The sequence below is a fragment of the Epinephelus fuscoguttatus genome, linkage group LG4, assembly GCF_011397635.1.
Source record: "Epinephelus fuscoguttatus linkage group LG4, E.fuscoguttatus.final_Chr_v1".
Taxonomy (NCBI): Eukaryota; Metazoa; Chordata; class Actinopteri; order Perciformes; family Serranidae; genus Epinephelus; species Epinephelus fuscoguttatus.
The window spans coordinates 46,641,168-46,668,923 of NC_064755.1; the positions used below are offsets into that span (position 1 = coordinate 46,641,168).

The window sequence follows — 27,756 nt, forward strand, 5'->3', positions numbered from 1 at the left end:
AATAAGTAAATAAATAATACATAATAAGTACGTTAAATAAGTAAAAATTAAACATGTAAATTAATTATAAATTAAAGTAGCTGTATTTTGTGTTTTTTCTACAGCGGAAATGTTTTTTTTTTTATTATTATTATTAAATGACCAAGATGACATCATCATCATCATGGCCAGAAACTGTAGAAACAGAAATCATTGTTGGATTTTCGAATATCTGACAGTTCTCGAACACATCATGTGAGACAATAGTGATAATTCATCAAAATGATTTCATCCTATAAATCATGTAAAATTTGTATAAAAATAAATAAACTGCTGACATGAACTGACCAGCATTAATGACAAGATAAGAAAGAAAAGGCTTTTTTAACTCCAGGATTTCATCCTCAACTTTTAATTTTAAAAATATAGTAACTCATTTATGGTGAAGGGAGGCTCAAGGATCTTCCTCCAGTCACTCAGGGAGGCTCAAGGATCTTCCTCCAGTCACTCAGGGAGGCTCAAGGATCTTCCTCCAGTCACTCAGGGAGGCTCATGGACCTCATGTAACTGTATACTTGAACTCCACTTGCACTTTACTGCATTAATCTGAGTTGAACTACTTTACAGATGAAGTTTGTACAAACAAAACATGACTCATAAAACAGACACTGACCTACAGACCCACCTGTCTGTCACTACGTGTTTTTATTTTATCTGGTGGTTCATGTTTTTACTGACTGTATGTTTTTATGGCTAATTTTACTTCTGTGAGACGCTGAGATGAGTTCAGACAAATCCACCTCCACACACAGGGAGTGGGTCATAGGTGATGATGAGGAGGGATCACTGCTGTGTGAGACCGTCCATCCTGCAAAGTAAAGTTCATTCTGAATCCATATGTAGAACATTTCTGTTCTGTGTGTGGTGTACTTGTGTTGATGTTGTGTGTCTAACAGGGATTCACACTCCATCAGTCAGTTAATCACACACTTGTTTTTTTTTTATTAGAAATAGCATTAGCTGTACACTGCACTGTGCACTGTGCACCATAAACATTAGAAAGCACCCCCCCCCCTCCCGTCTCAGGGTCGAGGGATAAAATAGCAAAGCAGAGCTCCAGTTATCAAAATCCTATGTACACATAAAAGCTCACTTCTTCTTTTGTGGGAAAAAAAAGTAAAGATGGAGGAAGACTCGTGATTTCTGTTGATGATGAAGTCCAAACGAGATGTTCTGAAGCTAAATCATTGTCCATAATTAATGCATCAATCATCCAGACCTGGGGACTCTCCCTGTTGTATTCGTGATGCTATTCTGATGGCTTCCTCCAACGACGGCTGGTCGCTGAGCTGCAGACAGAAGGAACACAGTCAGGTTAATACAAACGCTGACTGACAGACTGAGAACCAATCAGTGCTCCCGATTCACTCTGACACCTGGAGAGACTTCAGGTCGTCATGCTGCATTCAGGCGCCTTTCACGAACATTTAAACCTTTGAAACTGCTCAGTGAGTTGGTTTCTTATGAAAAGGTGCCAAAAAGGCCAAGAGCTCTGGCTAAACTGTTAAATGATTTTAAGGGAGAATAATTAACACACATTAGAAAAGAGCAAGCAAAGAAGAAGCAGCAGTTTAAACACAGTCTTCTTCTAAATATAAAGGTTTTATATTTTTACTCTGCAGAGTCTTAAACACAGACGTCTGAGTCAGATGTAAAAGATCCAACATTTCCTCTAAAAGAAATAACGGTGATGGTTTCAGGACACCGCTCACTTTATAGATATATAAATATATTTATCTAGACCCTGACACACATATTTGTGAAAATGTGTTTATTAATATGACAGGAGTGGTTTTTTTGACCTAACTAGAAGTGTGTTTTAGTTTCTGTTCATGATTTCAGATTTCTTCTGTCTGCCTCTGACTTAAAGCCACAGTGTGTAGGAACTCCTCCCATCTAACGTTGAAATCATATACTGCATTCAAACAGATAGCGCACTCTATCGCCTCACTGTTTCAAACACATATTGCAACTACGGTAGCTGCTGTGTGATTCCCTTTTGTGCTTCCTTGGCGACGAGGATTCGTCTCCCGTGACCCTGCATTATGCTCAGAGAGTGGGACTGTGTTATGCTGCAGTAGTGCCGGGGTCGTAGTGAAGTGCCTCTTGCTCCTCTCCTTCAGCTTCTCAGTCACGCAGCGCTGGCCTAAGGCGGGGCTGTATGTCCCTCGCTGGCGGAGGTATTCTCAAGATGGCGAAACGTTATGGGGTACTCCCTTCTGACTGAAACTCCTACATGATACTAACACGAGTCACTGCTGTCACATCACATCAAGCTCCTGTCAGTGAGTTTTCAGCTAAAACTAAACTGATGAACAGATGTGCAGTGAGCTCTGTCGGACCAAAACAAAACCTTTAACTGAAATCTCTAAATTCAACTGTCGTCTGTCGCTGAACTTGTTTTTCAATAATTCATTTCGCAGCAGGTGTATCTCCTCTTCTTCTTCTTCTTACAAATCAAACTCACAGACTGAGACTCCTCCCCCCTGTAGCGTGTCTCTACTGACCTGCACAGCGATGTGAGTGCCGTTGGAGGTGGCCAGTAACGTGACAGGATGAATGCTGTCCTGCTCCTGGCTGTAGCCGGCCTCCTCCACGGTTTGGAATGTGGCCATGTCCGGCGCCATGATGGCCACCTGAGGGAGACAGGGACACGGTGCACCAGTCAATCAACAGCTTTGGTCTCAAATCAGTCGGTGTGACACCACCTGGTGGCGTCATGGAGGTGCAGCAGAGAGCCGGCTGTGGACCTCAGTGAGGTGAAAGATGAGCAAACTGAAACAGGCTGTTGTCGAGTGGCTGTTTGTCTCCTTGGTAACATGCTTAGTCAAAGGTTGATGACATCACTGTGACACATTAAACTGTCTGACAACAGTCGACTCAGCAGCTGTGCATTAACCCTTCACGTGACGAAGCTCGACGGCCCTCTGTATGAAAAAGCATGGAGCCATCACACAAACCTCAGTCAGTGTTTACCTGTTCATCTGAGCCGTCTGTTGTTACCATGGTAACCGAGTGAGCACCTTGCGTTGCCAGTTCGTGGGCAGGGATGGTTATGGTTGTTCCTTCTTGGGTTACCATGGTGATAGTGCCACCCATAGCTTGTAAGTCTGCTTCAGAGATACTGACCTGATGTGAGACACAACACAGAGAGGAGAGTTTAATCTGCTGCTGAACAACACGACCAGGTTCTGTGTGAACACCTTCTCCTCTACATATCTTCATCATTAGCTTCATCTTCATCATCATCCTGCCTCCAGTCCTTTACTAATTCAACACCAGGACACATGTCAGACACTAACTGTCCACCACAGTGAGAGGAGGGCTGCAGTCTGGAGTCAGGTTAGTGTGCTCATGATGAGACGTCAGTGTTGTGTCCACTGAGGACGACTGTAGGCGCTTTAGAAGGATATTTACACAGGATGTCATTGCGTTCTGTTACCTGCTGCTGTGTTCCGTCCTCCTGCGTTACCAAGGCAACGTGCTGCTGACCAATCATGTCTGAGCTCTCCACAGGAACCTGCTCTGAGCCCGAGTCTTCTGCCTCGACCACCGCCGCCGTGTAGCTGACGTTTGGGTCGTCGATGGCATCTGAACAGAGACAGAAAGATTTTGTTTGTCACTGTTTGAGATGATGTTATTCATTTTGTATTTCCTGCATGTTATCACATTTTTGGCAAGGCTACTCTTTTTAGACCTTCTCATTTTAACTTTACTCATTTATATTCTAGTGTTTCTTTATGGCTTCCTGTTTGTAATCAGCCACAGACACAGACGGTGGAATTGAACATTTCTTTTTTCATTGTTAGAAATAAATTAATTCAAAGTGGAAAAAGTTTTAATTTCCCACTCAAAATAGCTTCAGTTTTATCTGACAATCAGTCCAAAATCCAAAGATACTCAGTATGAAATCATTTATGACAAACTTAATCATCAGTCACACAGGAGAAGCTGGGACAGGTTGGTATTTGTCTGTTGCTGATTAATTTTCTATCAGTTCTAACATTTATTTTCACAACGGATTAATCTGACAGTTATGATCTTGTTGAATCATTTGTTCTATAAAAAATTGTAGGAAAGCAATGTAAACTGGCTGTTATTATTCCCCACAGCACAAAGTAAAGTATTCAGATGACTTGTTTCACTCTATCAACTGTGTGAACCTTAAATATCATTAGTTTATTTTCATTTACGACAAAAAAGGAAATAAATTCTTCCGCAGAGTTGCAACCGGAAAATGTTTTTTTGAAACAAAAACTAAAACTGTTGCCGTTTCTATTCTGTCCATAAACTGTTCTCTGCATTCAGTTTGATCTAACTTTATTGATCTCACAGACCTCTAACAGAGACAGATTTTATCTCTGTATTATTATGTCTCCATCGACCTGTTGGGGGTTCGAAGTAGGCCTCCTGCTCCTCCTCGATGGGCTCTGTGTCGTTGTGCGCTGTGCGTTTGTGCATGGCGAGCGTTGAGATCTGCTTGTAGGTTTTCCCACAGTGGTTGCAGTTGTAAGGTTTGCAGGGCGTATGAACCACATGGTGTTTGTAAAGGCTGGAGTACTCTGTGAAGCGCTTTTCACAGCCAGGCACTGTGCACACGTACGGTTTCTCTCCTGGAGGAGAAACAGCAGCAGGTTTGAATTTCATTTTAAATGTTAGAAGTCACGAAGAGTATTTATACAACAACTGCAGAATGACACCAAACTACAGTCTGATGACTCGTTAGTTTGTATGAACAGGGAGTGTAAAGGAAAAGGACTCACCAGTGTGTATCCTCATATGGTTCTTATAGTTGGTGGCGCTGGCGAAGGACCGTCCACAGCTTGGCTCAGAGCAGTAGTACGGCCGCTCCCCAGTGTGTGTTCGGATGTGAACTTTGCGGATGTTGGAGGTGGTAAACGACCTGCCGCAGCCTTCGACCGGGCATTTAAAGGGCTTCTCTCCTGCAGACAAGACGTGGGATGTCATAGGTTAAAGGAACAGTTCAATCCAAAACCAAAAATACCTTTCCTCTTACCTGGAGTGCTGTTTATCAGTCCAGATAGTTTTGGTGGTGAGCTGCTGAACTTTTTTGGCACTCTGAGCACCACAAACTTGGTTTGACCTCGTTCCATTACATCAGAGAGAAGAGACGTCTCTACAGCCAATATTTCCAACACTCTGCAGCTCACACTGAAACTATCTGACTGATGAACAGAACCACAGGTTAGAGGAGAAATATGTATTTTTGTTTTTTGGGCTGAACTGTCCCTTTAAGAGTTAACCATCATTCCAGTTTACATCTCCATATTTCCTTATTGTTTGGGTCTGTTAATATTTTCTTCTCATCGCACTGAGATTAAAACTGCAGTTATTCCAAAACAAACAACAGCTCAGAGTTTTATTTCTTATGATGAACATGTGGCTGAAAACTCCTCCAACACGTTGGTGGCTTTGTGGGGAAACTCAGCTCCTCACACTCATCTGATAAACCTGGAGACAAATTCTGCCCTGCAGTCTGTGTTGTTTCAGAAACCTGCGGTTAGTGACTCTGACCTCGTAGTTTCATCATTCATCATTTCAGCTGTACTCATTTCTGTATTTAAAAAAATAAACAGCCTCAAGGTCAGGCAGCAGTTTTCACTTCAGCTCTCTGCACCAGCAAACAGCAGATAAACCCTGAGCCAGACATATAACAGACATCTACACACCTCCTCAGATGGATAGAAGAACAAAGTCAAACTGGTCCTTGGTCTTGTTGTGTACCTGTGTGAGTCCTCGTGTGCTTCTGAAGGTCTCCGGAGGTTTTGAAGGACTTGCAGCAGTTCAGCTCTTGACATCTGTACGGCTTCTCCCCCGTGTGTGTTCGTGAGTGACTCTTCAGTCCGTACCCTAAAGATCAGAATCAAATCATTGACATTCAGTTAAACACATTCAGTTCAGTGTAATCATCTGTTGTACCACCTGGGCTCAATTTTGTTTGTCAAAAACATCACTGTTGTAATTACAGCATTTTCACTGAGGTGTTCAATCAACAAAGTAATCTGCCAAAATGTCCTGATGTCAGCTGGATCTCTTTCTACTCTGAGTTATGTAATCTGGCCAAACTGGCATGAACATGACAGTTAATTCTTCTTAAAACACATATGAAATGTCTTTATAGTTAATGAGACAGCTCAGTGACACAGAATTTGAAGAGGTAGTTTGGACTTTTTGCAGTGGGGTCATATGAGGTATGATTTCTGACGGGTAAGCAAAGCTGTTAGAACGCTCTCTTCAGCCAGACTCCACAGATAAAAACAGTGATTTAACATCAGTGAACTCAGGAGCTGCTGCTGTCTCCATCACTTAGTTTGTTTGTGTTGTTGTGTGATTTTGGAGAATCTAAACTAAACCCTTTAAAATACCAAAGTCACAGACTAACTAACTGATGGAGGCAGCTGTAGACCAGCAGCTCCTGAGTGCTGTGACGAGAGGACAGATGGGGAACTGAAGCCGTGAAGGACTTCCCTGTCAGAACGCACTGACTGACTTTAAGGTGAAACAGTGAAAATATTACAAATATAACATACACTTAAACTGATATTGATTTTTTTAGGTGGCTAAAATACATATTGTTGCTGCCCACGTCCTCAGCAGGACGTCACTGAGCTTCTGTGACATCACTCCAGCCTGCTTCTGCAAACTGGGTGTGCACCAGCTGACACCTGCTGTCTGTGACACACTGACTCTGGATAAGTACGTCATCCATCCCCACTTCAAAGCACCCAAACTGTCCCTTTAAGTCTCCACAGCTACCTGTTGCAAACTTTTTCACACAGCCGGGATAGTCACAGACGTACGGTTTGTCTCCAGTGTGGGAGCGTTCGTGTACCTGCAGGACACACAAACCACAGTGTGAAGCAGAGAGGCTGAAAAACAAACTAACAACATCACAGGAGGACGATGTGAAGGATCACTGTCTTTAAACAATCCCACACACACACTTACCTTCAGATGGTGGGCAGTGGTGTAGAGTTTTCCACAGCCTTCATATTCACAGCGGAAAGACTTCTCTCCTACGTTTGAGCCTCTGCCCGGCCTGTTGTCTTGACCCTGTAACACAATCTGAGACCAACAGGAAACAGACTTCACTGTTAAACCTGAACGGAGGAGTAAAAAACATCATGGAGAAGATACTTTAGAAAAGATCCTCTCACCCGCATGTGGACGCCGTTGTCTGCTTCCACTCTGCCGAAGGACCCCAGAGGGTTTTCTATATTCTCCACCTGACGGGAGACAACACACCTCATGTTGAAGCCGATACTATCAGAGGAATAAACATTCACACCCAGGAGAGATGTCAGGAGAGAGGACACACACAGGTCTGTAGCAGTATGCCAGAAATACCAGGATGTTCTACTTCATCAGGTGAGATTTTGCAGTGTGTGAGCCAACGTGCTTTTCTGGCAACTCTCTAAATATTAAAAACTGAACACGAGTAAATCGAGACTTTACCCTTAGAAATAAGTAAAAACAGAGTTTCCAGCTTTGACCGTGATTCTGTGTCACACCTGAAGTTTTCCACACTGCAGTATTTTACCTTGGTGGTGTACTGTTCCAGCACGCTGATGGTCTCGGGGTCGATGGCGGCGGCCTCGGCCTGCAGGTCTGCGATGGTGCCGTCGGCCTGGATGGCCAGGATGGTGTTGGACTGGGGCATGTGCACCGTGTGCTGGATGTAGGCGGTGCTGCCGTCCTCCAGCTGCACCTCCTGCAGGCCACTCTGGTCGTATGTATCTGCACACAAACACAGAGGGGCAATTTCACGTAGAGACAGAAACTGGGCTCAGGTGCAGTGTGAACACGATGATGGCTGTTTGTCCAGGAAGGACGGACAGATTCTGACATGAGAGCGCTCAAACTTACCCTGAACTGACTGAGCTATAGAGGAGTTATTAATATCTTATACATTTCTGGGTCTGTTTGTTAGTTCGAGCAGACAATCGTTGAGCATCTTTCACTTGGTTGAGTTCAACGTTGGATTCTGGCGTTAGTCTGAGACCAAACAGATCTGAGCTGAACACAGGTGTGTGTTGTCTTCAAAGTCAAGTGTGAGATATGTTCACAAACTCATCCCAAAGTCCACAAATAATCCTTTTCAACAGTCATGGGCTGGTTTGGTTTGGTTTGGTTTGGTTTGGTTTGGGCCGACAGCCCAGCCCAGCAGGGATCTGCGTCTCCATGACAACAGGTCTACCTGTTGAAGGTGTGTCTTTAACTGATGACGTTTAAAAGCAGGTTACATATATACGTAACCCTTCGTCACAAACGAGTTGCAGAATGAACTCAACATAACCAACTGAAGACACATACATTAGTTTCAGTATCTGATAACTGGTTTGACTGAATTTGATTTTTTTTATAGGCGACACTTTGACACTGTGTGAGATATTTGAATAAAGAGACGACAGGAGCTTAAAAGTCTCTGAGAAGATTAGGCTCATAGGTGTTAACGTGTTTTACCTTTGGGAGTGTGAATGAAGGCTGTTGTTCCATCTTCTAGCTGAACTGCTTGTCCGTCTTCAAGCTGTAAACTGTCTCCTCCTACGACAACAACAACAACAACAGTGACCTCTGTTTACCTGGAGTCTGCTGATATCTTTACAGTGTGTACACAGGAGTGAGACGACATTATGTCATCCAGATGAAACACACATGACTGACTGCCTTCAGATCTTTGGTTTTACCTCCTTTGGGCATGGACACGTGTTGGACGTAGGCAGCAGAGCCGTCCTCCAGCTGGATCACCTGACCGTCCATGATCTGTCCGTCTGAGAATGAAGCTTTGGAGTCGTGTTGGATGTACGCGGTGGATCCATCTGCAAGAGTAACGGCCTGCAGGCTCACTGTGTCCATGCTCTCCATCTGATCTCCATCTAGAAACATTATTCAACAGAGACAATACTTCAACCATCAGATTCAGGAGAACGGAAACTTTAATCTGAGGCTGTTCACCTGAAAATACACTCTGTACACTTGTGTTAATCTGCTGAGTGATCATCTGAAAACTATGAAATAAAAAAAACTGTCCAGTTATATCAGCCTGCGTTGTGGTCCTGTGTTTTAACGATGATGAGTTTGATGAAGGACGCTCACCTGCCACAGTCACGGCCTCTGTCAGACAGAGAGTGACCGGCTGCCCGTCTGCATCATGAAACTCTGCCATTCCCTGCGAGTCCCGGTTGATCTGGGCCAAGAGCATGCTTCAGCTGCTGCAGGGGACACACGGAGGACACACAGGACTTATACTGGTGTCCACTGGTCAGGACAACACACAGAGGACACACAGGACTTACACTGGTGTCCACTGGTCAGGACAACACACAGGACTTATACTGGTGTCCAACACACAGAGGACACAGACACACACGCGCCATCAGAATTGGCCAACATGCTTTTTTCTTAATGTACACAATGAATGAATATGACTATTTTTATTAATTACTATTAATTAATATTATGTTGGTAATCAGTCAAATAAATTAAATTTATAAAAATAAAAAATAAATTATATATGGACATGTCGCACATCAGCAAAAAAACCCAATATTGTGCATCTCTAATTCTGGTCACCCTTTATCTGTACAGTCCACCTTCAGACAGTTAACAGAGTCTCTGCGACACTTCAACAGTTTATTAGATGAGATTCAACAATTCAGTTGTTTCACTTTCTCCTGTAGATGTTTAACAGACTATTTACAGTGTTTATCTGACAAGTCATGAACATATTCTCACAATAATTTAGGTGAACTAGAACTACTCACATTCATGAAAAGTTCAATGACAAAAATCTGACAATATGAAGTAACTTTTCACACAAACACACAGATGAACATCTACAGACTCAAACTGTTGAATCTTCACTAATAAGCTGTTTAAATGTTGCATATACTTTTCTTTTTATGCTTCATGCTGCTGCAACTTTTAAAATGTTGCATCTTACTTGATTTTCTGATTTATAGTTTATAATTCTGTGATTTTTTAAAGTCTCTTTTATGTTCATTATGTCTGTTTTCACATGAAGCACTCAGTGCTTATACTGCCGTCACTGCAAAGCACTTTGTGCTGCATTTCTTGTATGAAAGGGGCTGTATACATGTTGGTGGACTAACCAATAAAATGTTCCCTAATTTTACATGTTGTGTGTTTAATTATTGTTTGATAGAGAGAGACAACAGTTTAAAATGACACTGACACTGGTACATTTACAGTGATGTTGATTAATGAGTGATGCTCCTGAAAATAAATAAACATACACGTTACACCTCAGAGTTTTGGGGCCCTGGAGCTCTACTGACTCCAAAGCAGGTCCTTGTTTACCCCTTCATATGACACTTATAAGCTGTGAAGCTTCATCAAGAGTGTTCAACTCGTGACAAAGCTCCAGGACCAAACGTTAATGAAGCTGAGCAGTCTGAGGGAGTTTCTGTTCAGAGACTCAGGTGATATTTTACAACAAACCTGCACCTGAGACAGGTGGACGTGCAAATATCTTTCTTCAAACAAATATTGTAGATAAGTAAATGTAGACAGTAAGGTAAGGTAAGGTAAGATACACCTTTATTGATCTCACAATCGAGAAATCCCAGTACATTTCAGATAACTGCCAACTTGTGAATCTAGGTATTCTTAATAACAGGTGTAGTACCTTGTACAACCCCACCTTTAAAATCAAAACTATCCCTTTAATCTGTAGATTAACTCAAGCTGTCAGAGAAATGTGGAGGAGTAGAAATCACTGTATTAAACTATGAGATGCAGTGAAATAATATTCTAAGTGTTAAGTGGCATGATTATAGAAAATACTCAGGTAAAACACAGGTACCTTAACTGTGTACTTAGTTACAGTACCAGAGTAAAAGTACTCAGTTACATTCCACCTCAGTTTATTTCTTCTGTCAGCTGCTGTTCTTTGGCGCTTGTTATTTTGAATGTAGCATCTGGAGGCTAGCTAGCTGCGCTGTTAGCACAACAATGACTCGCCACATTAGTCCCTGTGTAATGAAACGTTGTGTCTCAGTGTGATGAGGCGGCTCTCTGCTGTGAAGGCTAACGGTGCTGTTAGCTCTCTGACAGCAGCTTTCAAACCGGGTGTCATAGCGGACTAAAGGCTAGTTAGCCTCCATGCTAACAGCACTGCTAACTACGCAGACCGGAGCTGTCACGTCTTTTTTACCGGTTTATTATCAAACTGTATTTCGGCAGGTTGTCTCGTTGGTGATGAAACGGTGATAATAAGTTAATGAATGAAGTGTGAGCTGAGTGTGTGACAGCTGCAGGGTTAGCTAACTGTCTCCATGAAGCTCCTACAGAGCTGCTAAAAGAAGCGCCGCAGTTCGGACACAACAACGAGCTAATTAATGATAACATATCGTTCTGACTCGGTGGATGTCTCATTTATTTCATCTTTCACCGTGTTTCCGTCCCTGTTCTGGGTCCGAGCCGCAGCCTGTCGCTCCCTCGCTCCGGGAGGACATGGCTGTGGGAATAATGCATACTGGGTAAAAACCAATTTATATACTAACCTCTGAAAATTTCCAACAATTCCTCCTGTTCGACCACCATGCACCAGTGCAGGAAACGCTCCGCACACCGGGAACATGTATGACCCAATAATCCTCCGCCCGCCTACTCCGGATTCAGACACGCTGATTGGTTAAAGGGATCCCAGCTCCCGCTCTGATTGGTCAGTCCACACTGCGTTTTTGCTGTTATTCAGACTCCCGGGCCCCTAGCAGACGCCATTCCGCGTCGGTTTTCGTATTGTGTCGGGCTTTCGGCTGAAAATGCGCCGCGGCGTTAAAAGAAATAAATATTTAAGGTTCAGAGTCAAACGACAGTAAATCGAGAGTGTGTGAGAGACGCGTCAGAGTGACTCAGGACGTGTTAGAGCTGTTCTTCAGCTACATAAACAGATTTGTGTGCGGAGGTTTTTCAGCCTCCATGTTGAAAACAAGGTGCTGTGGGTAAAAACAGAGGGAGTGTGGGCAATGCAGTGAAGCCATCACACGACAAACTACACACAGCATCTACACACAGCATCACACATGAATAAACTACACACAGAATAATCACACACATGGACAAACTACACAAAATATACACACATGAATAAATAGGAGTGTGGGCAATGCAGTGAAGCCATCACACTACAATATACACTCAGCATCTACACATGAACAAATGGGGACTATAGGCAATGCAGTGAAGCTCACACACAGAATCTACCCACCTCATCAGCCACCTCATCATCCACCTCATCAGCCACCTCATCAGCCACCACCACACCACTGATCTTCATCCAAATCTAGACTTGAACTTATAGATCCAAAACTTCAACATACATCCTTTATAAAATGTATTCAGAAACAGGAGGGAATAAACTAAACTGATAATGACATAAACTTTAATTGTTTAAGTGTTAAATTTGCATGTGGATGCAGGAATCTGAAATGAATCTAAAAGCGTTGCTGAAACTCAGAAATATGAAATAAACTGACTGAAAGATGTGAAAACTGAAATGACTGCAGAGCTGAAAAGTCTAGAAGCTTCAGTATAAAACAGTCAGAGCTGGAGGTGAAGTGAACAAAGCTTCAGAGCTGAGATACGTTACAATCTGGAGCTTTGTGTTTTAAAGACATAAAAAGTAGAATAATGAATACAAGAAGCATAATGTTTGGCGTTTGAATGGTTTCACAGACTGAAAGTTAACAGTTACATGATAACAGCGACCAGCTGTGAATCATCAGGACGGCTTTTCCCATCGGTGTCTGACGCTGGAAGTCGCTGACCAAGCACTGATTATTGACGACTTCGATGTGAGGCCAAATAAACTGACCCCGTGGAGCTTTCTCGTGGACCGCTGGGGGACCCTGGGCCCCTGGTTGAGAACCACAGTGTTAAGTCTCCCATCAGCTGTTGAAACTCATTATTGTATCATCGTGCCAATAACAATCCTTCAGTCAGGATGTGCATTAAAACATCAAGATCAATGAGTCATTTTGTGCTGGAACAATAACTCTGTAAATAAATAATATTGTGTCGTAAACTGAGCCGAGTGGAAACAAACCAATCACAGTGTTACCTTCACTGCATATCTGTAGCTGTACCTGCTCATGATAAGAACATTAAGAGGAAATCAGTTTATACATTTGGATTTTTTTCCTGGGGATAATAAATCCGTGTCCATAATTATAATGACACTGTGTGATGGTGACTTGTGTGTGTGTGTGTGTGTGTGTGTGTGTCATTAAACCTGTTTACAGTTGTTTACAGTTATTTACAATAAACCAGATCATAAACTACACTAAAGTTATTTTTTACACTTCCACTACATTTTTTTTTTTCTAACGGAGTCACGATTCAATAAAGTGACGTAGTTGACACGAGACCACGCACGAGACCCGAACACGGACCGGATGATGCTGTCAAAATAAAAGCTCTCATCTCAACAGCCAACTTTATTTTTATAGTTTGAATTTATAATCCCACAGAAACAAGGATTATAACAGGTGTATGTGATAGGCTACTTCTTAAACTTCTGCTGACGGGATTTGTATATTAATTAAACAGCGTAGAGACAATTAAATTAAAATTCTCATAGTCATTTATTTGCATGTAAATGATCATCTTAACGTGTATTGTCTCAGTGCTGACTGCAGTGATCTGACTGATTTAAATGTTTTTCTTCTTTTTTTTTAAATCATATTTCACACAGAGCGGGGCACATTAGTTTCATTTTTATTTGCCATGTTGTAGGGTTTTTTTTTTGTTTTTTTTTAAATCTGAGCTTTATTTTGAAGGTTTAGACCGGAAGTTGTACAGTCACCTGTGTGACTTGACTATCTGCACTGATCCTGACGGGGGCGTCTCCTCTTCTTCACTAACTCATCATCATCATCATCATCGGGGACTCCTCGGTACAGACTCGGCCGTGTCTCCAGGATCAGGTCCGACTCACCGACATGCTGACCGGGCTGCGGACCGAGACCCGGGGGGAGAACCGGACGGAGCCCCGGGGGGAGCCGGTGGTCCTGGACCCTGCAGCTCTGAGGCAGCAGAGGAGACTCAAACAGGCGATCCAGTTCCTCCATAAAGACTCAGCTGACCTGCTGCCTCTGGACGGACTCAAGAAGCTCGGCACGTCCAAACAGGGGGTCAGGACACCTGTGTTTATCTTCATCATCATCATCATCATCATCATCATTATTATTATTATTATTATTATTATTATTATCATTACAGGCCTACTGTGCGTTCTGTTATACTACTGTTAAACAAACAGGGGGTCAGGACACCTGTGTTTATCTTCATCACCATCATCATCATCATCATTATTATTATTATTATTATTATTATTATTATTATCATTACAGGCCTACTGTGCGTTCTGTTATACTACTGTTAAACAAACAGGGGGTCAGGACACCTGTGTTTATCTTCATCACCATCACCATCACCATCATCATCATTATTTATGTTATTATTTTATACCTCTGACTATTTCTTTTTTTTACTATTTCTATTTATCATAATGAAAAATAATAATAAAAAAAAACAATCTATTTTAAAATATCACTCAGTATGAACCAACACGTGGTCACATTTTCTAACTGTATTTGTTGTGATGTCACAGCAGCCTCATCACATCCTGCAGAAGCGCCTGCTGGAGGCCAAACTGACCCGAGGACGGATGAACCTGTGCGGAGTCACACCGAACAGCGGAGCGCTGCTCCTGACATGTTCCCAGTTTAATTCACATCAGGATGAGGAGGAAGAGGAGGAGGAAGATTTCATCTATGTGCCCTGCAAGGTGACTCAGTGAATATGTACATAAAACAAATATTTAGATTACATTGTTATGACTTCATCAGGACTGTAATCAGTCATTTAGGTTTTTTATCTGTACACGTCTTCAGTCAGAGCGCCAAGAAGTGATCAGAGTTTTAGCACAAACTGTGTTGCTGTGGTGTTTTTATAATTTTAATATTTGATGTGTGCAGTGTTTGGGACAGAAGGTGAAGCTGCTGATTGACACGGGCTGCAGACTGAACCTGATGTCGTCAGAGACTGTGCAGAGATTAGGGTGAGACGTTTGTTATCCATCTGTTTTATTAACATCAGGTCACTTTATGTGTTCAGGGAGTCATTTTGTGTTTGTCTCAAAGTTTGAAGGATCTGGTGGAGGAGAACAAAGAGGAAACAGATGGTTTCCCATTTCAGAGGAAGCTTTGTATGGACGGACACATCAGAGAGCTCAGTCTGACTCTGGGCCAGCTCAGAATAACGAGCTCCTTCGCTGTCGTCGGTGAGGAAGAAGAATTAAAACCATTAAAGATAAGACAGTTTGATGCTGGTGATTTACAGACATTGATCATGTGTCTTTGCAGAAAGTAACAAACCTCTGATGTCTCTGGGAAACAAGACGTTAAAGTCACTGAAGGTAAATCCTCCACTGCTCAGACTCATTCATTCATCATTCACCCAGTCACAGCAGGAACAGTTAAAGATCATTGTGAACTCAGATACGAGGATGAGAGTTAGTAAACTAACAGACAAAATGACGTCACCGTTCTCACCACCAGACAAGTAAATAACTGAACAAGATGCTTCCAGAGGAAACGCTGTGTCATCTCCTACATGTTGACTACATGTCTTTTGTTTTGTTGTTGCAGAGTGTGATCGACACGGAGAGGCATATGTTGGTGTTTGGGACGACAGTCAGAGAACAACTACAGTTTGTCAAAAAGATGTTTAACGAGAGGTGAGATACTCTGATCTTTATCGGTCTGTTAATGAGAGGTGAGATACTCTGATCTTTATCGTCGTTTAATGAGAGGTGAGATACTCTGATCTTTATCAGACTGTTATTGAGAGGTGAGATACTCTGATCTTTATCAGACTGTTATTGAGAGGTGAGATACTCTGATCTTTATCGTCGTTTAATGAGAGGTGAGATACTCTGATCTTTATCGGTCTGTTAATGAGAGGTGAGATACTCTGATCTTTATCGGTCTGTTAATGAGAGGTGAGATACTCTGATCTTTATCAGACTGTTATTGAGAGGTGAGATACTCTGATCTTTATCGGTCTGTTTGCTGACAGAGCACTTCCTGTTTTAGGTAGATGATAGTCCAACTCAACTGATGTAAACTGTCCAGCTGTTTCTCTTCTTCTTCTGTTCTTTTTACTCTACAGCTCCTCTGACTTTAGGTACCTGTGAGCTCTCTGCGTCCCAACAACAACAACAACAACAACAACAACAACAACAGCAACAACAACAACAACACAGTGACCAAAAGCAGCACAGTTATTTATCCCGACAGCTGGACGCCTCTCTGAGGAACTTCAGATTCACCTGATGAATTCTCACTCTGCCTATTTGTTTGTTTGTTTGTTTGTTTGTTTGTTTGCAGCAGTAATGACTCAGACTCTGACCTCACATACACAGCAGCAGCAGCAGCAGCTGCTCTCACAGACACTTGTTCATGTAGCAGTAACATGTAGCCTCATGTTGTAGCTCACTGCAGTCGGACGTGTCGTTCAGCTTGAACATTACTGATCAGAGGTGATTTATAGCTCTGTGTTTCTGATTAATAAATATTATTCTGTCAGACACACCGTGGTGTTTATGTGTCACTGGAGAGCGAAGGTTTTTACTTCCTGTGAGCTGTAGCTGATACATGTAGCACAACCTCCTGCAGACTGTTTCTCTGCTGTATTTTATAATGTTGTCAAAGTGTTTTTTAGTCTGAAACGTGTCTTTGCATCGAGGCCACTGCCTTTAACCTTCACAGAGATGATAACAGCACCTGTGATGTGTTTTATCCTGCGACTGTAACAAAGTGCAGCACTGAGTATCAAATAAAATCATGTCAGAGTTTCTCATTCTCATCATTTCCACAACAAGTTTAATCTTCACAGAACAAAGCTCATTAATGTCCGAGGTGATTAAAGCTGTCAGTAAAACCAGAGGAGGCTCAGCAGAGATCAGGTCTCACTCCTGTCTGTCAGGTTAAAGGAAGTAGAGATCAGCTGACCTCTGACGGCACCATAACAACCGTAACATGACAGTAGTGTTTGGTAACGCTCCAGTCCCTCCAGTGGACATGAAGAAGACTGACTGTGGGTCTGAACACGTCTCCATGGAAACCAACAGCAACAGTGAGGCGAGGCTGTCGTCTGCAGCTGACTGAAGGTAATGAACCCTCTGACTTTATTTATCTGTGTTATAAGACTAAAGAGAAATGTCCCTAACTGCTTCCTGTAACATCAACATGACACATGTGTTTCCTGTTGTCATCCGTCTGAAGAGGAGGAAACTCTCTGATCTGTGGAGTAAGAAGTACTCTGATACTGTACTGAGGTAAAAGTAATAGTACTCCACTCAGTAAAAGTCTGAACAGCTGACTGTAGGTTCAGTTTGAAAGTCTTTGTTGGTTCTTTCAGAGAGTTTTATTATGATATATAATCATATAACTGGAATATTATCACTGATGCTTTTATGTGTATAAATGCATTTTAACTTTACAGCTGGTGGAGCACATTTTCACTTCTTCAGATACTGATGACAGTTTTATTTGTATCATAGGGTCATATTTTTTAAATTCATCACGTTTTGTTCGTAAAATCTGTAAAGTCACTCCAGCTGTGGGTCAAATTATTTAGTTTAAAATATTCTCGTTTATTTTAATTTCATTCTACTCAAAGTGTCAAGAATACATATGATTTTGAACAATTTACACAAATAAGTTGTCAGCTGATTAAAACACTAAACATTTTTTTTATGCTGAAAAAAATAATTTATTTGAAACGTTATCCACAAACAGCATGAATCCTTCTTTAGAGTGTGTCAGACGTCACATTCAGATTCATGTGTCAGTGAATTTTGATCTTTGAACAAAACAAGCAGGAAGATTCAGTGTTACTGTTTCTGGTATTTGTGGCATTTCTACATTAAATTTGTGAGTGGCCCCGAAACATTTCAGAGGATTTGAGGGTCAGTGTAAAGGCTGTTTGTCTCCTCGCCTCAGCCTCAGCCTCAGCCTCAGCCTCAGCCTCAGCTTCAGCCTCACCTTCAGCTTCAGCCTCAGCTTCAGCCTCAGCCTCAGCCTCAGCCTCAGCTTCAGCTTCAGCCTCAGCCTCAGCCTCAGCCTGCAGGTATGAACCTGGCTCTCCTGGAGCCTGTTTATTTGTGCTGTAAAATATGCAGTACAACTGAACCACTTTACGTTTCACTGGGTGTGTCAGACGTTTAAACTTTGCATCTACAAAACTCGTTAAAAAGGTTGAACCAAAAGTGCAAAAAAATAAACTATAAATGCAAGGAATTTTGTTTTCGTTTTAGTCTCTTTGTTTTCAGTAACTTGTCTGATTTTTATCTCTGATCTTTTTTTAGTTACTCTGGATTTTCAGATGATGTCAAACCCCTCTGATACAGACTAAAGTGTGGGGATGACGTCCAGACGGACGGCGGCCTGTCAGGCTGCACTGCTTCCTGTGTTTGTGGGTAAACTGAGGTGTAACGTCACGTTTGTGGTGGAGAGCTCAGAGAAGATGAGAGCTGCTCTGGGGTCAGTGAAGCGGCTGCTGATTCAGACACTGCTGATGAAAGCTTCTCTCAGAGACTCTCTGTTCAACATCCTGACCTTCTCAGAGAAGGTGAGGACGGACTGACGGACACTGACACACAGCCGGAGGACGAGGACAGCTCTCAGGTGATCTTCTGTCTCTTTACTCTGCAGGTGACGAGCTGGTCCCACCACATGCTCCCCTGTGCTCCGGACACCGTCTACACATCTCTGTCCTGGATCCACTCCATCAGCTGTGGCCCCGGCAGAGACCTCCTGGCGGCCCTGAGCGTGGCCCTCTCTGACTCCGCCTGTCACTGCGTCCACCTGCTCTGCACCGACCTCCCCGACCAACCGCAGGCCGTCCTGGCAGCTCTGCCCGTCCTGTCAGCAGGGAGGCCCGTTAACGTCTTCTACCTGCAGGACTCAGGTGTTCACCTGGACAGACACACCTCAGACTACCTGCAGTGTCTGAGCCGTGCCACCAGGGGGAGCTGTTACATGATTCCTGTAGGTGTGAGTGGCGTGCTGGAGAAGGTGAGACTCAACTCACTGGTGATAAACTGGTGTGAATGTTTCTAACTGTGACCTGCAGCTCCATCCATCACTGTAACCCTCAGAGGCTGAAGTGTGGCGAGTAGCTGAAGTGTTTGTGAGGCTGTGTGTGAGTGCATGAACGTGTAAATGCATGAACAAAGGTGTTTGCAACATCACAAACATCACATATTCAGCAGGAGGTCTGAGGGCCTCCCAACAAACTTTGGAATGTTTGGTGCGTCTCCTGGTTGAAGTTTTGGTGTAAATGTTACAGTTCTTCTCGCTTTAACCACGAACAGCTGCTTCATCTACTTCCTGTCAGACTGTCTCTGAGGTCAGACACCATCGACTTTACCAGAGACATTTCTGCGTCGTGTTCTAACAGCTGGACGGAGTGAAACTCTTCGATTACGTTCATGTTTCATTGGAAGCTTTTAAAATACTGAGGAGGACACGTGTCCTGGGTCTCTGCCCAAAATCTACACCTGTTGGTTTTAATATTGAAACACTCTTTTTTCCCTCTCTATATATTTCTGTTTGCATTATATATTTACTTTCTATATGTTTTGTTCATGTCACTGTTGTTGTGTTTATTTCTGATTATGTCACGGTTGATATCCAGGTGTTTCCTGTCGTGGAGAGTGAGTCATCAGAGCCAGTCAGGTGTCTCTGCTCATTAAATCTACACAGCATGTCGTCCCCTCTGCTCAGGTTGGTTTCCATGGTTACACAGGTTTTTTAGTTTTAATTTTACGTTACAGTTACTGTCGTGTGCTGCGGATGAAATGACGTACCTGTACTGTACACGTGTCTCTGGGCCTCCTGTGGTCACCCAGGTGCAGTCTGGGTAATCCTTACATGCTGTCTGGTCAAACACTGGGCGCTCCGGAGTTTTTCCCAGGATGCCGAGTGCTGGCCAGGAGGGAGGTGGACGGTTTCTACTACGTAGGAACTGTGATACAGGAAGTACAGGTGAGGAGACGCTGCATGGTGACATGTGATCATATTTACAGACAGGTGTCAATCACCTGATCACGTTTCACTGACTGAGGATCGAAATGACGACAGGAAGCTGCAGAACAGCTCTGGATTCATGTGTTAGTGAGACATCTCCTGTGTCTGTGACTCAGAGACATCGGACTCCAAATATTCACTCTAATGACTTTTTAAAGACTATCTGAAGTTAACCTGAACTTAATCTGAAGTTAAACTGAACTTAATCTGAAGTTAACCTGAACTTAATCTGAAGTTAACTTGAATTTAATCTGAATTTAACCTGAACTTAATCTGAAGTTAACCTGAACTTAACTTGGAACTTAACCTGAAGTTAACCTGAACTTAATCTGAAGTTAACCTGAAGTTAATCTGAAGTTAACCTGAATTTAACCTGAACTTAATCTGAAGTTAACCTGAAGTTAACCTGAACTTAATCTGAAGTTAACCTGAAGTTAACCTGAATTTAATCTGAAATTAACCTGAAGTTAATCTGAAGTTAACCTAAACTTAATCTGAAGTTAACCTGAAGTTAACCTAAACTTAATCTGAAGTTAACCTGAACTTAATCTGAAGTTAACCTGAAGTTAACAGGTTATACTGATGTATACTGTAAACGAGGCGACATGAAATCTGAAAGTCATTTTTCATTCTCATATCTCAGTGATCTGAGTCAACTCAGCAGAGACAACATGTCCACATCATCACAGACTGTCTGTCCACATGAGGCATCTGACATGTGTCTTTCAAATATGTGTCTTATTACACACACACACACACACACACACACACACACACAGTTACAGCAGAGGGTCGGTCATCGTACGGGCCCCTGGAGCAGTTTGAGGGTTCAGTATTTGCTCCTCAGCAGTGCTCGGGGTTAAAGGTTAACTGACACCTCTCAGGCTGCCCAGTAACAGAGACATGTCTTCTTCCTGTGTGTCCACACTCAGGGCCGAGGAGGAGGAGGAGGAGGAGGAGGAGGAGGAGTTTGGGTCGTGGAGTTCGACCATCCAGGAGGAGCTGGTTTGGGGGTCGTCTCCTCTCAGAAGCAGCTGGTTTGTTCTCTCGACATGTTGAACCTCAGCAAACGTCACACACGCTGTCTGGTACCTGGTGATGCTGTCCTGTCGCCATGGGAACCAGATCTGAGGAGATACGGGCCGGGGAGAGTGATGGCCGCCGCACAACGCAGAGATGGTTTAGGAGGTTAGATAGTGTTGGTTTGTGATATTAAGTGATGCACTTTTTAAAACGTGTATTTACATGTTCATGTGTTTGAATCAGTTTGTTCCTGACTGTTTCTGTTTATGCTCATTTTTTTGTCTTTGATATTTCATAACTTACTTTAACTGCATTTCATATTTTTCATCATTATTAAACTTTAAATTAGATTTTGTTCCATGATATACTTTTAATGCACATCTACATTCTAATGTTGTGACTGAAGTTTAAATCAGTTTCTTTATATTTCTCTTTCCCCTCGTTTGTGTTTTTCTTTATCTTTAATATTTAACTTAATGTCAGTAGTTTTAGATAAAAGGAGAAAATTAAATATATTATTATTAGATAATTATTAGCTCTTAATATAAAGTGTTGATGTGTCTCTGTCTCTGTGTGACGCACCAGTTGATGGTTTAGGGAGCGTTCAGGTGCTGATGTGGAACAGCTGTGTGTCTCTGGTCCCCTGCAGCCTGGTCTCGTCCATCTCGTCCCCTCAACATGACAGAATCGTCAGAGAGCTCCACGTCATGACCTTGGCCTCCGGACGGGGCAGCAGCTGGCTCTGTGCCCGCTCCTCCTCCTCCTCCTCCTGCTGTCAGCCTTCATCCTGCTGCTCCGTCTCAAACCTCCCGCCATGTTTCTGTCCACCCAGCTGTGCGTCCAGCTCTGGAGGACAGGACGGGCCTGAGAGGACGGAGGGAGACAAACAGCTGGACCTCAAAGATACAGATGTGAGGAGGAGCGACCCCGAGGTGCCCTCCTCCTCCTCCTCCTCCTCTTCGTCTCTCTGTGAAGGTGGGAGCAGAGCGGTGAAGCTGAGGAGTAAACAGCAGCGTCCTCCCTGGAGGTACTGGAGACGAACCGGTCCAGAGCCTCAGCACACACAGCCAGGTGGGACACACACCAATCAGCTGATCAATAAATATGATGTCATCAGATTTAATTCACACAGTGAGGCTGCTCTGATGATAGCTGGGCTGTGTTTAAGGATTAAGACGAGTTTAAACCTGAGTTGTTGGGGTCAATGTCACATGATCACCTCAACACCACTGCTCTGATCATGGTGATCAGTTTCTGTATTGATCAGTTTCTGTATTGATCCGCAGGCAGCACGGCGCAGAGGAGACCACCACAACCCGCCAGGTTCCCGTTCCCCGTTCCTCAGATCAGCGCCTCGCCCAATCACAGCTCTCTGTTTCAGTCACTTCCTGCTGCTAAAGGAAGACGAGCTGACATCAGAGATGTTTTAGGAACCAGCAGCTTCAAACCTCGACCGCCGGCTGGACTGCGACCATTCTCTGGAGACGCCGCTGTTTACACATGATGTCAGAGTGCAGACAGGAAGTCTAGAAACTCCAGAAACTGGTATAAATACTTTATTTTAATAAACTGATGTGGCGTTGGTGCAGGTACAAACATCATAAAGATACAACATCTACATAATAAAACACTCAGTAAAAATATGGCACAAAAACACACAGCTTTAATACTGGTCAGTTCTGTTATTGGAGGTCAGAGGTCACCTGTTGGCTCAGGTGACAGCTCAGAGGTCAAAGGTGAGGCTGACACTTTCTCCCGCTCTGACGCTGACCAGCTGAGTCTGCTGGTTTAACTCGGGCATGCTGGCGGTGACGGCGTACGTCCCTGGAGAGACCTCAATGAAGAAATCTTCACCTGACGACGACACACGACCCTGATGAGAGAGAGACGCTAATTTAGGAAAGGTCTTAAGCAGCCGACAGAGCCGAGGACAAGAGGAGTGGGAGCAGAGTGAAGTTCTCCTCGTGTCCAACAGAGGACGTTACTGATGCTCAAAATCTGCATCTGTTGCAGCTGCAGCCTCTGAGGCTGAGACATGAAGCCACACTCTGCAGTTCCTCTGACGTCCACTAGAGTGCGTCCCCACAGAGCTCCATGTTAACATGTCGTAATCAACATGTTAACAGCCTGGCACAAATAAAACAGCTCTGGTGGAACTGGTCTGATGATGGTGAGTTAACAGATTAATCAATACGCTGCATCGTCTTCTGATGTCATGTGATCACACCTGGACGTCTACAGTGAAGTACTCGGGCTTCTCTCCGTCCCTGCGTCCTTCTCTGACCGTTCATTATTTAACTCAAATGTTATTTGTGGTCACGTTTCATCAGTTTGTGACCACGAGCCTTAATGTCAGCTAACGAACCATCAACATATTACTGGCTCAGATCAGCTGTAGAGCGGAGTGATAAGTCTCAGTGCTGTTAAACTGTATCAGCACACAGGGACTAACTCCTGTCCAATCAGAGCGCTCGCTCTGACCTAACTGTATAAATCTAATTTTAATGTCACAACAGTCAAAAACAACACGTGACAGATCACAGACGAAGCAGCAGACTCTTCTTACTTTGCTGTGCGGAGCCTTCACGTGTTTCCTGTGTGACTGTGCAGCTGTCGTCGTCCTCACAGCTGGTCGGGAGTGAAACCTGGTCACATGGTTCCTCTCGGCGTGGCTGGGCTCAGAGCAGCGGCCAGACTCGTAAAACCTCTGCAGATCACACACAGTCACAGGTTAGAGTCCAGGAGCCGCTCACACAGAGCACCTTACAGTCTGACTTCAGGTTTCCTTGGAAACAAAATCAGTGGCACAAAACACCCTCAAGTCTGCTCCTTAAGGTCTCCTTAAAACCTTTACTAAGGATTTAAGTTTTTCTCCTTATCTTGGTCTTATACTTAAGGAACTGCTCAAAGTTTGATGCACACAGAGCCTCAGTGACTAACGTGAGGACAGAAACACAAAGTACCTCTGACTGTATCTGAACCACAACACGTCTAAATGCATCCTGTGCACTGAGTGTTGATGACCCCATGATCCTGATGGACATGCTTCACCATGAGCAACTGATTCCACACTTTAAATCTGACCTGAGGTCAGTTTATGAGTGTGACTGTCTGAGGCTCGATCACTCACCTCTCCAAAGCTGCTCCTGCAGCTGTGAACACAGACGGGCTGCAGGTTCAACAAGCACTGACCTTACACTGCTGAGTCGTCTGAGCCATCAACTCTGCGATGGTCCCAAAGACGTCGTCCAGCTCTGAGTGTGTCCTCTGTGGAGAGCACGAGACGTGAGACACAGCAGGTTTTAACTGAAGGAAGGGTTCATACAGACAGGACATTTAGGACCTTCAGGCACCTTGACAGGGATCTGTGTGTCCTCGTCTGTGGTGGTGGAGGTCTGGGATGGTCCGGTGCTCGTCCAGTCGACGCTCCTCCTGGACGCTCGCTCCAGAACCTCCCGACCCAGACTGGCAGAGCGCCGCAGAGAAGACTCCAGCCACGCCTGGCTCGCCATCATCGACCTAATCTGAGACGAGGAAGATGCAGAGATCTCAGACAGTTTTACCTCACAGTAAACACACACACACACACTTGACTGACAAAATATTTGAAAAATAACAGTTTTAAATCAAACACATCACAACTTCTGATTAAACATGAAGATTCACAGTTTCATTATGACGTCAGACTGAAGTATAGAAGGACCCTGAAGGCATCACCTTCACCTTCAGAGGATGAGACGGACGTTTCTCACTGTTTATGGACATTATAAAACCACATTCATCTTTTTATTGAGAAATTAAAGGGCAGATTAAGAGACTGTTCTTTATCTATCAGAGGAGGGGGCTGCAGTGTGACCCTCCCTGCTCCATAAATCACTTATTAGATTCTACGTTTTAAAGTGAAAAGATGAAAAAAGCCCAATCAGTCTTTTTTCAGCATTGGCAGTATAAAAACAAAATCGGGGAGTGCAGCAAAATGCCGCCTACCTACTTTTGTTTATACAGAATGTGCCTTTTTCGGGGCAATGGGGGGCGTGAGCAAGTAACAAAACGTGTAGCTCAGCGTGTGACGTAAACAGTGACGTGGGAGGGAAGCCGCGGCTGGTCAGTCCTTCGGTGATTCTCTCATAAGTCGGCCCGTTCTTCACCGTCCCCGTCATCTGACGGTTAATGGCCTCTTCGTTTGCGAGGACAAGGAGGGCGCACAATTCCTTGTCTCCCCAGTTGCTCATCTTTACAGTGTCTGTCAGGTTTGTGTTTCCCTCTTGCTACTAGCTGCTCGCTAATTCCTGCTATCAGCTGTTTCCTGTTTATCCACCGCCAGTGGCTCGCACGTGTCATCAAAAGCTCCTCCCACAAGTCATCAACAGCTCCTCCCACAAGTCATCAACAGCTCCTCCCACAAGTCATCAACAGCTCCTCCCACAAGTCATCAACAGCTCCTCCCACAAGTCATCAACAGCTCCTCCCACAAGTCATCAACAGCCCCTCCCACAAGTCATCAACAGCTCCTCCCACAAGTCATCAACAGCCCCTCCCACAAGTCATCAACAGCTCCTCCCACAAGTCATCAACAGCTCCTCCCACAAGTCATCAACAGCTCCTCCCACAAGTCATCAACAGCCCCTCCCACAAGTCATCAACAGCTCCTCCCACAAGTCATCAACAGCCCCTCCCTCAAGTCATCAACAGCTCCTCCCACAAGTCATCAACAGCCCCTCCCACAAGTCATCAACAGCTCCTCCCACAAGTCATCAACAGCTCCTCCCACAAGTCATCAACAGCCCCTCCCACAAGTCATCAACAGCTCCTCCCACAAGTCATCAACAGCCCCTCCCACAAGTCATCAACAGCTCCTCCCACAAGTCATCAACAGCCCCTCCCACAAGTCATCAACAGCCCCTCCCACAAGTCATCAACAGCCCCTCCCGTTGCAGAAGGCCGCCTCGGTCTGTTTAAACTAAAAGGGTTCCACCAATATGTCTACCCTACGAGGCGGAAAATTGGGCACCTCAGATCAACTCTCCAATCCGGCGCTGTGTGTCTAAACGCTCGCAGCTTGGCGGCAAAACGGCCGAACATTCGCTGAAAATCTGGCAGTGTAGGAGGAGCTTGAGAGTGTGACTGTGTGTGACTATGAGTGGTCAGAAGACTAGAAAGGAGACATACCAGTGCAGCCAAAATAAAAACAGCTGAGGGTTTACACAGAGATCAGTTTAATTGTCTTTATTCAGGTCTGCACAAGGTTTGGGGCAGGGAAGGTTTCTGATTGGATAGGGGGCGGGGCGGATGTTACATGTTTACGTTTACCAGAAGAAAACACTGTAGTCCTCGCTCCGGATAACAAGATGCTTGACGACGCCGTTTGCGCGCTATATACGCGCCCCCCCCCCGGCCTCATAAATAATGAACAGTCCCTGACTGATGATAAATGAATAGTTGCGTCTTGTTAAACATGGAGACATGTAAAGTTGAGACATGTAAAGTTGAGACATGTAAAGCTCAGAGCTCAGTAGAACATGAATATGTGACTCCTCCACATTCAGGTGTTTAAACAAACCTGATCACATCATCTGACTGATTCAACAATCAAATATTACAAACACGTTACACACAAAACAACCAGTGCAAGTGAACGCAGCACTGACAACAGCTAACAGCGCATGCGTGAGGATTATGGTAATTTACCCATAGATGTCACATACATGTGATTATATATGTATCTATGAAATTACCTTCCTTCTCTCTCAGTGAACCTTCATCTCCTGTCGGACACTCAAACACCCAACAGGTCCGGCTTCCGCTGCTGACGTCACTTTCTGTTCCACAGCTCTCCGCGCGCTGCGTCAACAAATCTGACCGGACGGATTAATAACGAGTTTACCTGCTGAGCGCGCGGACAGGTGGGCAGGTGGGCGTGTCACCGACAGACACACGTTAATAAAGTCCTCAGAGTCACAGGTGTGTTGTCATCCATGTGTCCTCACTTTGTGTTGAAGCTCGTGAAGCTCAGCTGAGCTCGAGCTGTTTTCAACTGTCAGCACAGGAAGTCCTGCCTGTTAAGCCACGCCCCCTCAGACACAACCCACACACCCACAGTGACGTGTGTGTTCCACGTTTTTCTCCTCACTGACTTGGTCAATCCATGTGAAATTTGGCACAGTGGTAGAGGGTCATGGGAGGATGCCAATGAAGCAATATTACATCAATTGGCCAAAGGGGGGCGCTATAGCAACCCATTGAAATGTCAAACTTTGAATGGGCATATCTCATGCCCCGTATGTGGTAGAGACATGAAACTTTGCACAGAGATGCCTCTCCTCATGAGGAACACATTTGCCTCAAGAACCCATAACTTCCGCTTATATAGATTTTCCACCATTTTGAATTTTTTGAAAAACACTTCAAATGGATCTCTTCCTAGGAAGTTTGAGCGATCTGCATGAAACTGGGTGAACATAATCTAGGGAGCAATATCTAAAGTTCCCTCTTGGCAAAAGTTGGAAAACTTCCTAAAACTGAGCTTCTATAAGGCAATGAATATTGCGGAGGG

The 27,756-nt window shown here is 44.0% G+C and overlaps 4 protein-coding genes across 9 annotated transcripts; 2 read left to right on the forward strand and 2 right to left on the reverse strand.

The window, feature by feature from the left end:
* Window positions 1-679: 679 nt before the first annotated feature.
* Window positions 680-11,838, reverse strand: znf143b (zinc finger protein 143b). 2 transcript variants are annotated; one of them, XM_049574835.1, is made up of 15 exons: window positions 11,586-11,838; window positions 9,157-9,272; window positions 8,748-8,936; window positions 8,524-8,604; window positions 7,601-7,797; window positions 7,218-7,286; window positions 7,009-7,125; window positions 6,817-6,892; window positions 5,785-5,910; window positions 4,803-4,982; window positions 4,377-4,652; window positions 3,482-3,630; window positions 3,016-3,168; window positions 2,547-2,675; window positions 680-1,328 (listed from the first exon to the last, which is right to left on the reverse strand). In XM_049574835.1, exons 2-15 carry the CDS (start codon window positions 9,260-9,262, stop codon window positions 1,245-1,247), a joined length of 1,932 nt encoding a protein of 643 aa, XP_049430792.1. In that variant the 5' UTR covers window positions 9,263-9,272; window positions 11,586-11,838; the 3' UTR covers window positions 680-1,244. The 2 variants fall into 2 exon arrangements, with proteins under 2 accessions (XP_049430792.1, XP_049430793.1); XM_049574836.1 differs by having other exon boundaries at window positions 682-1,328; window positions 4,425-4,652; window positions 11,586-11,829.
* Window positions 11,839-13,902: 2,064 nt separating this feature from the next.
* Window positions 13,903-16,953, forward strand: LOC125887783 (nuclear receptor-interacting protein 3-like). Of its 3 annotated transcripts, none has more exons than XM_049574846.1 (7): window positions 13,903-14,216; window positions 14,696-14,872; window positions 15,063-15,145; window positions 15,228-15,367; window positions 15,450-15,502; window positions 15,735-15,823; window positions 16,258-16,953. In XM_049574846.1, exons 1-7 carry the CDS (start codon window positions 14,025-14,027, stop codon window positions 16,280-16,282), a joined length of 759 nt encoding a protein of 252 aa, XP_049430803.1. In that variant the 5' UTR covers window positions 13,903-14,024; the 3' UTR covers window positions 16,283-16,953. The 3 variants fall into 3 exon arrangements, with proteins under 3 accessions (XP_049430803.1, XP_049430804.1, XP_049430805.1); XM_049574847.1 differs by having other exon boundaries at window positions 14,699-14,872; XM_049574848.1 differs by lacking the exon at window positions 16,258-16,953 and adding an exon at window positions 15,937-16,069 and having other exon boundaries at window positions 15,735-15,861.
* Window positions 16,954-17,011: 58 nt separating this feature from the next.
* lg4h11orf16 (linkage group 4 C11orf16 homolog) lies at window positions 17,012-22,751 on the forward strand. Of its 2 annotated transcripts, none has more exons than XM_049574839.1 (9): window positions 17,012-17,257; window positions 18,048-18,219; window positions 18,458-18,720; window positions 18,804-19,166; window positions 19,789-19,877; window positions 20,003-20,138; window positions 21,113-21,368; window positions 21,789-22,274; window positions 22,490-22,751. In XM_049574839.1, the coding sequence occupies exons 3-9, from the start codon at window positions 18,514-18,516 to the stop codon at window positions 22,705-22,707; spliced, it is 1,755 nt and encodes a 584-aa protein (XP_049430796.1). In that variant the 5' UTR covers window positions 17,012-17,257; window positions 18,048-18,219; window positions 18,458-18,513; the 3' UTR covers window positions 22,708-22,751. The 2 variants fall into 2 exon arrangements, with proteins under 2 accessions (XP_049430796.1, XP_049430795.1); XM_049574838.1 differs by having other exon boundaries at window positions 18,093-18,219.
* Window positions 22,752-22,776: 25 nt separating this feature from the next.
* akip1 (A kinase (PRKA) interacting protein 1) lies at window positions 22,777-27,326 on the reverse strand. Of its 2 annotated transcripts, none has more exons than XM_049574852.1 (5): window positions 26,939-27,326; window positions 24,557-24,722; window positions 24,396-24,470; window positions 23,770-23,910; window positions 22,777-23,076 (listed from the first exon to the last, which is right to left on the reverse strand). In XM_049574852.1, exons 2-5 carry the CDS (start codon window positions 24,716-24,718, stop codon window positions 22,927-22,929), a joined length of 528 nt encoding a protein of 175 aa, XP_049430809.1. In that variant the 5' UTR covers window positions 24,719-24,722; window positions 26,939-27,326; the 3' UTR covers window positions 22,777-22,926. The 2 variants fall into 2 exon arrangements, with proteins under 2 accessions (XP_049430809.1, XP_049430808.1); XM_049574851.1 differs by having other exon boundaries at window positions 22,780-23,076; window positions 24,557-24,727; window positions 26,939-27,320.
* Window positions 27,327-27,756: the final 430 nt, after the last annotated feature.

Bases quoted from the DNA above. Each gene is read 5' to 3' on its own strand.
- lg4h11orf16 (XM_049574839.1), top strand. From the start codon at position 18,514: ATGACGTCCAGACGGACGGCGGCCTGTCAGGCTGCACTGCTTCCTGTG. The intron at 18,721-18,803 runs GTGAGGACGGAC...TTTACTCTGCAG, and splicing joins TCCTGACCTTCTCAGAGAAG to GTGACGAGCTGGTCCCACCA. The intron at 19,167-19,788 runs GTGAGACTCAAC...GTTGATATCCAG, and splicing joins TGAGTGGCGTGCTGGAGAAG to GTGTTTCCTGTCGTGGAGAG.
- akip1 (XM_049574852.1), bottom strand. From the start codon at position 24,718: ATGATGGCGAGCCAGGCGTGGCTGGAGTCTTCTCTGCGGCGCTCTGCC. The intron at 24,471-24,556 runs GTGCCTGAAGGT...TGCTCTCCACAG, and splicing joins ACACACAGATCCCTGTCAAG to AGGACACACTCAGAGCTGGA. The intron at 23,077-23,769 runs GTAAGAAGAGTC...CTCTCTCATCAG, and splicing joins TGAAGGCTCCGCACAGCAAA to GGTCGTGTGTCGTCGTCAGG.
- LOC125887783 (XM_049574846.1), top strand. From the start codon at position 14,025: ATGCTGACCGGGCTGCGGACCGAGACCCGGGGGGAGAACCGGACGGAG. The intron at 14,873-15,062 runs GTGACTCAGTGA...TGATGTGTGCAG, and splicing joins TCATCTATGTGCCCTGCAAG to TGTTTGGGACAGAAGGTGAA. The intron at 15,503-15,734 runs GTAAATCCTCCA...TTGTTGTTGCAG, and splicing joins AGACGTTAAAGTCACTGAAG to AGTGTGATCGACACGGAGAG.
- znf143b (XM_049574835.1), bottom strand. From the start codon at position 9,262: ATGCTCTTGGCCCAGATCAACCGGGACTCGCAGGGAATGGCAGAGTTT. The intron at 3,169-3,481 runs GTAACAGAACGC...GTCTCACATCAG, and splicing joins AGGACGGAACACAGCAGCAG to GTCAGTATCTCTGAAGCAGA. The intron at 1,329-2,546 runs GTCAGTAGAGAC...TTCTGTCTGCAG, and splicing joins GCACTCACATCGCTGTGCAG to CTCAGCGACCAGCCGTCGTT.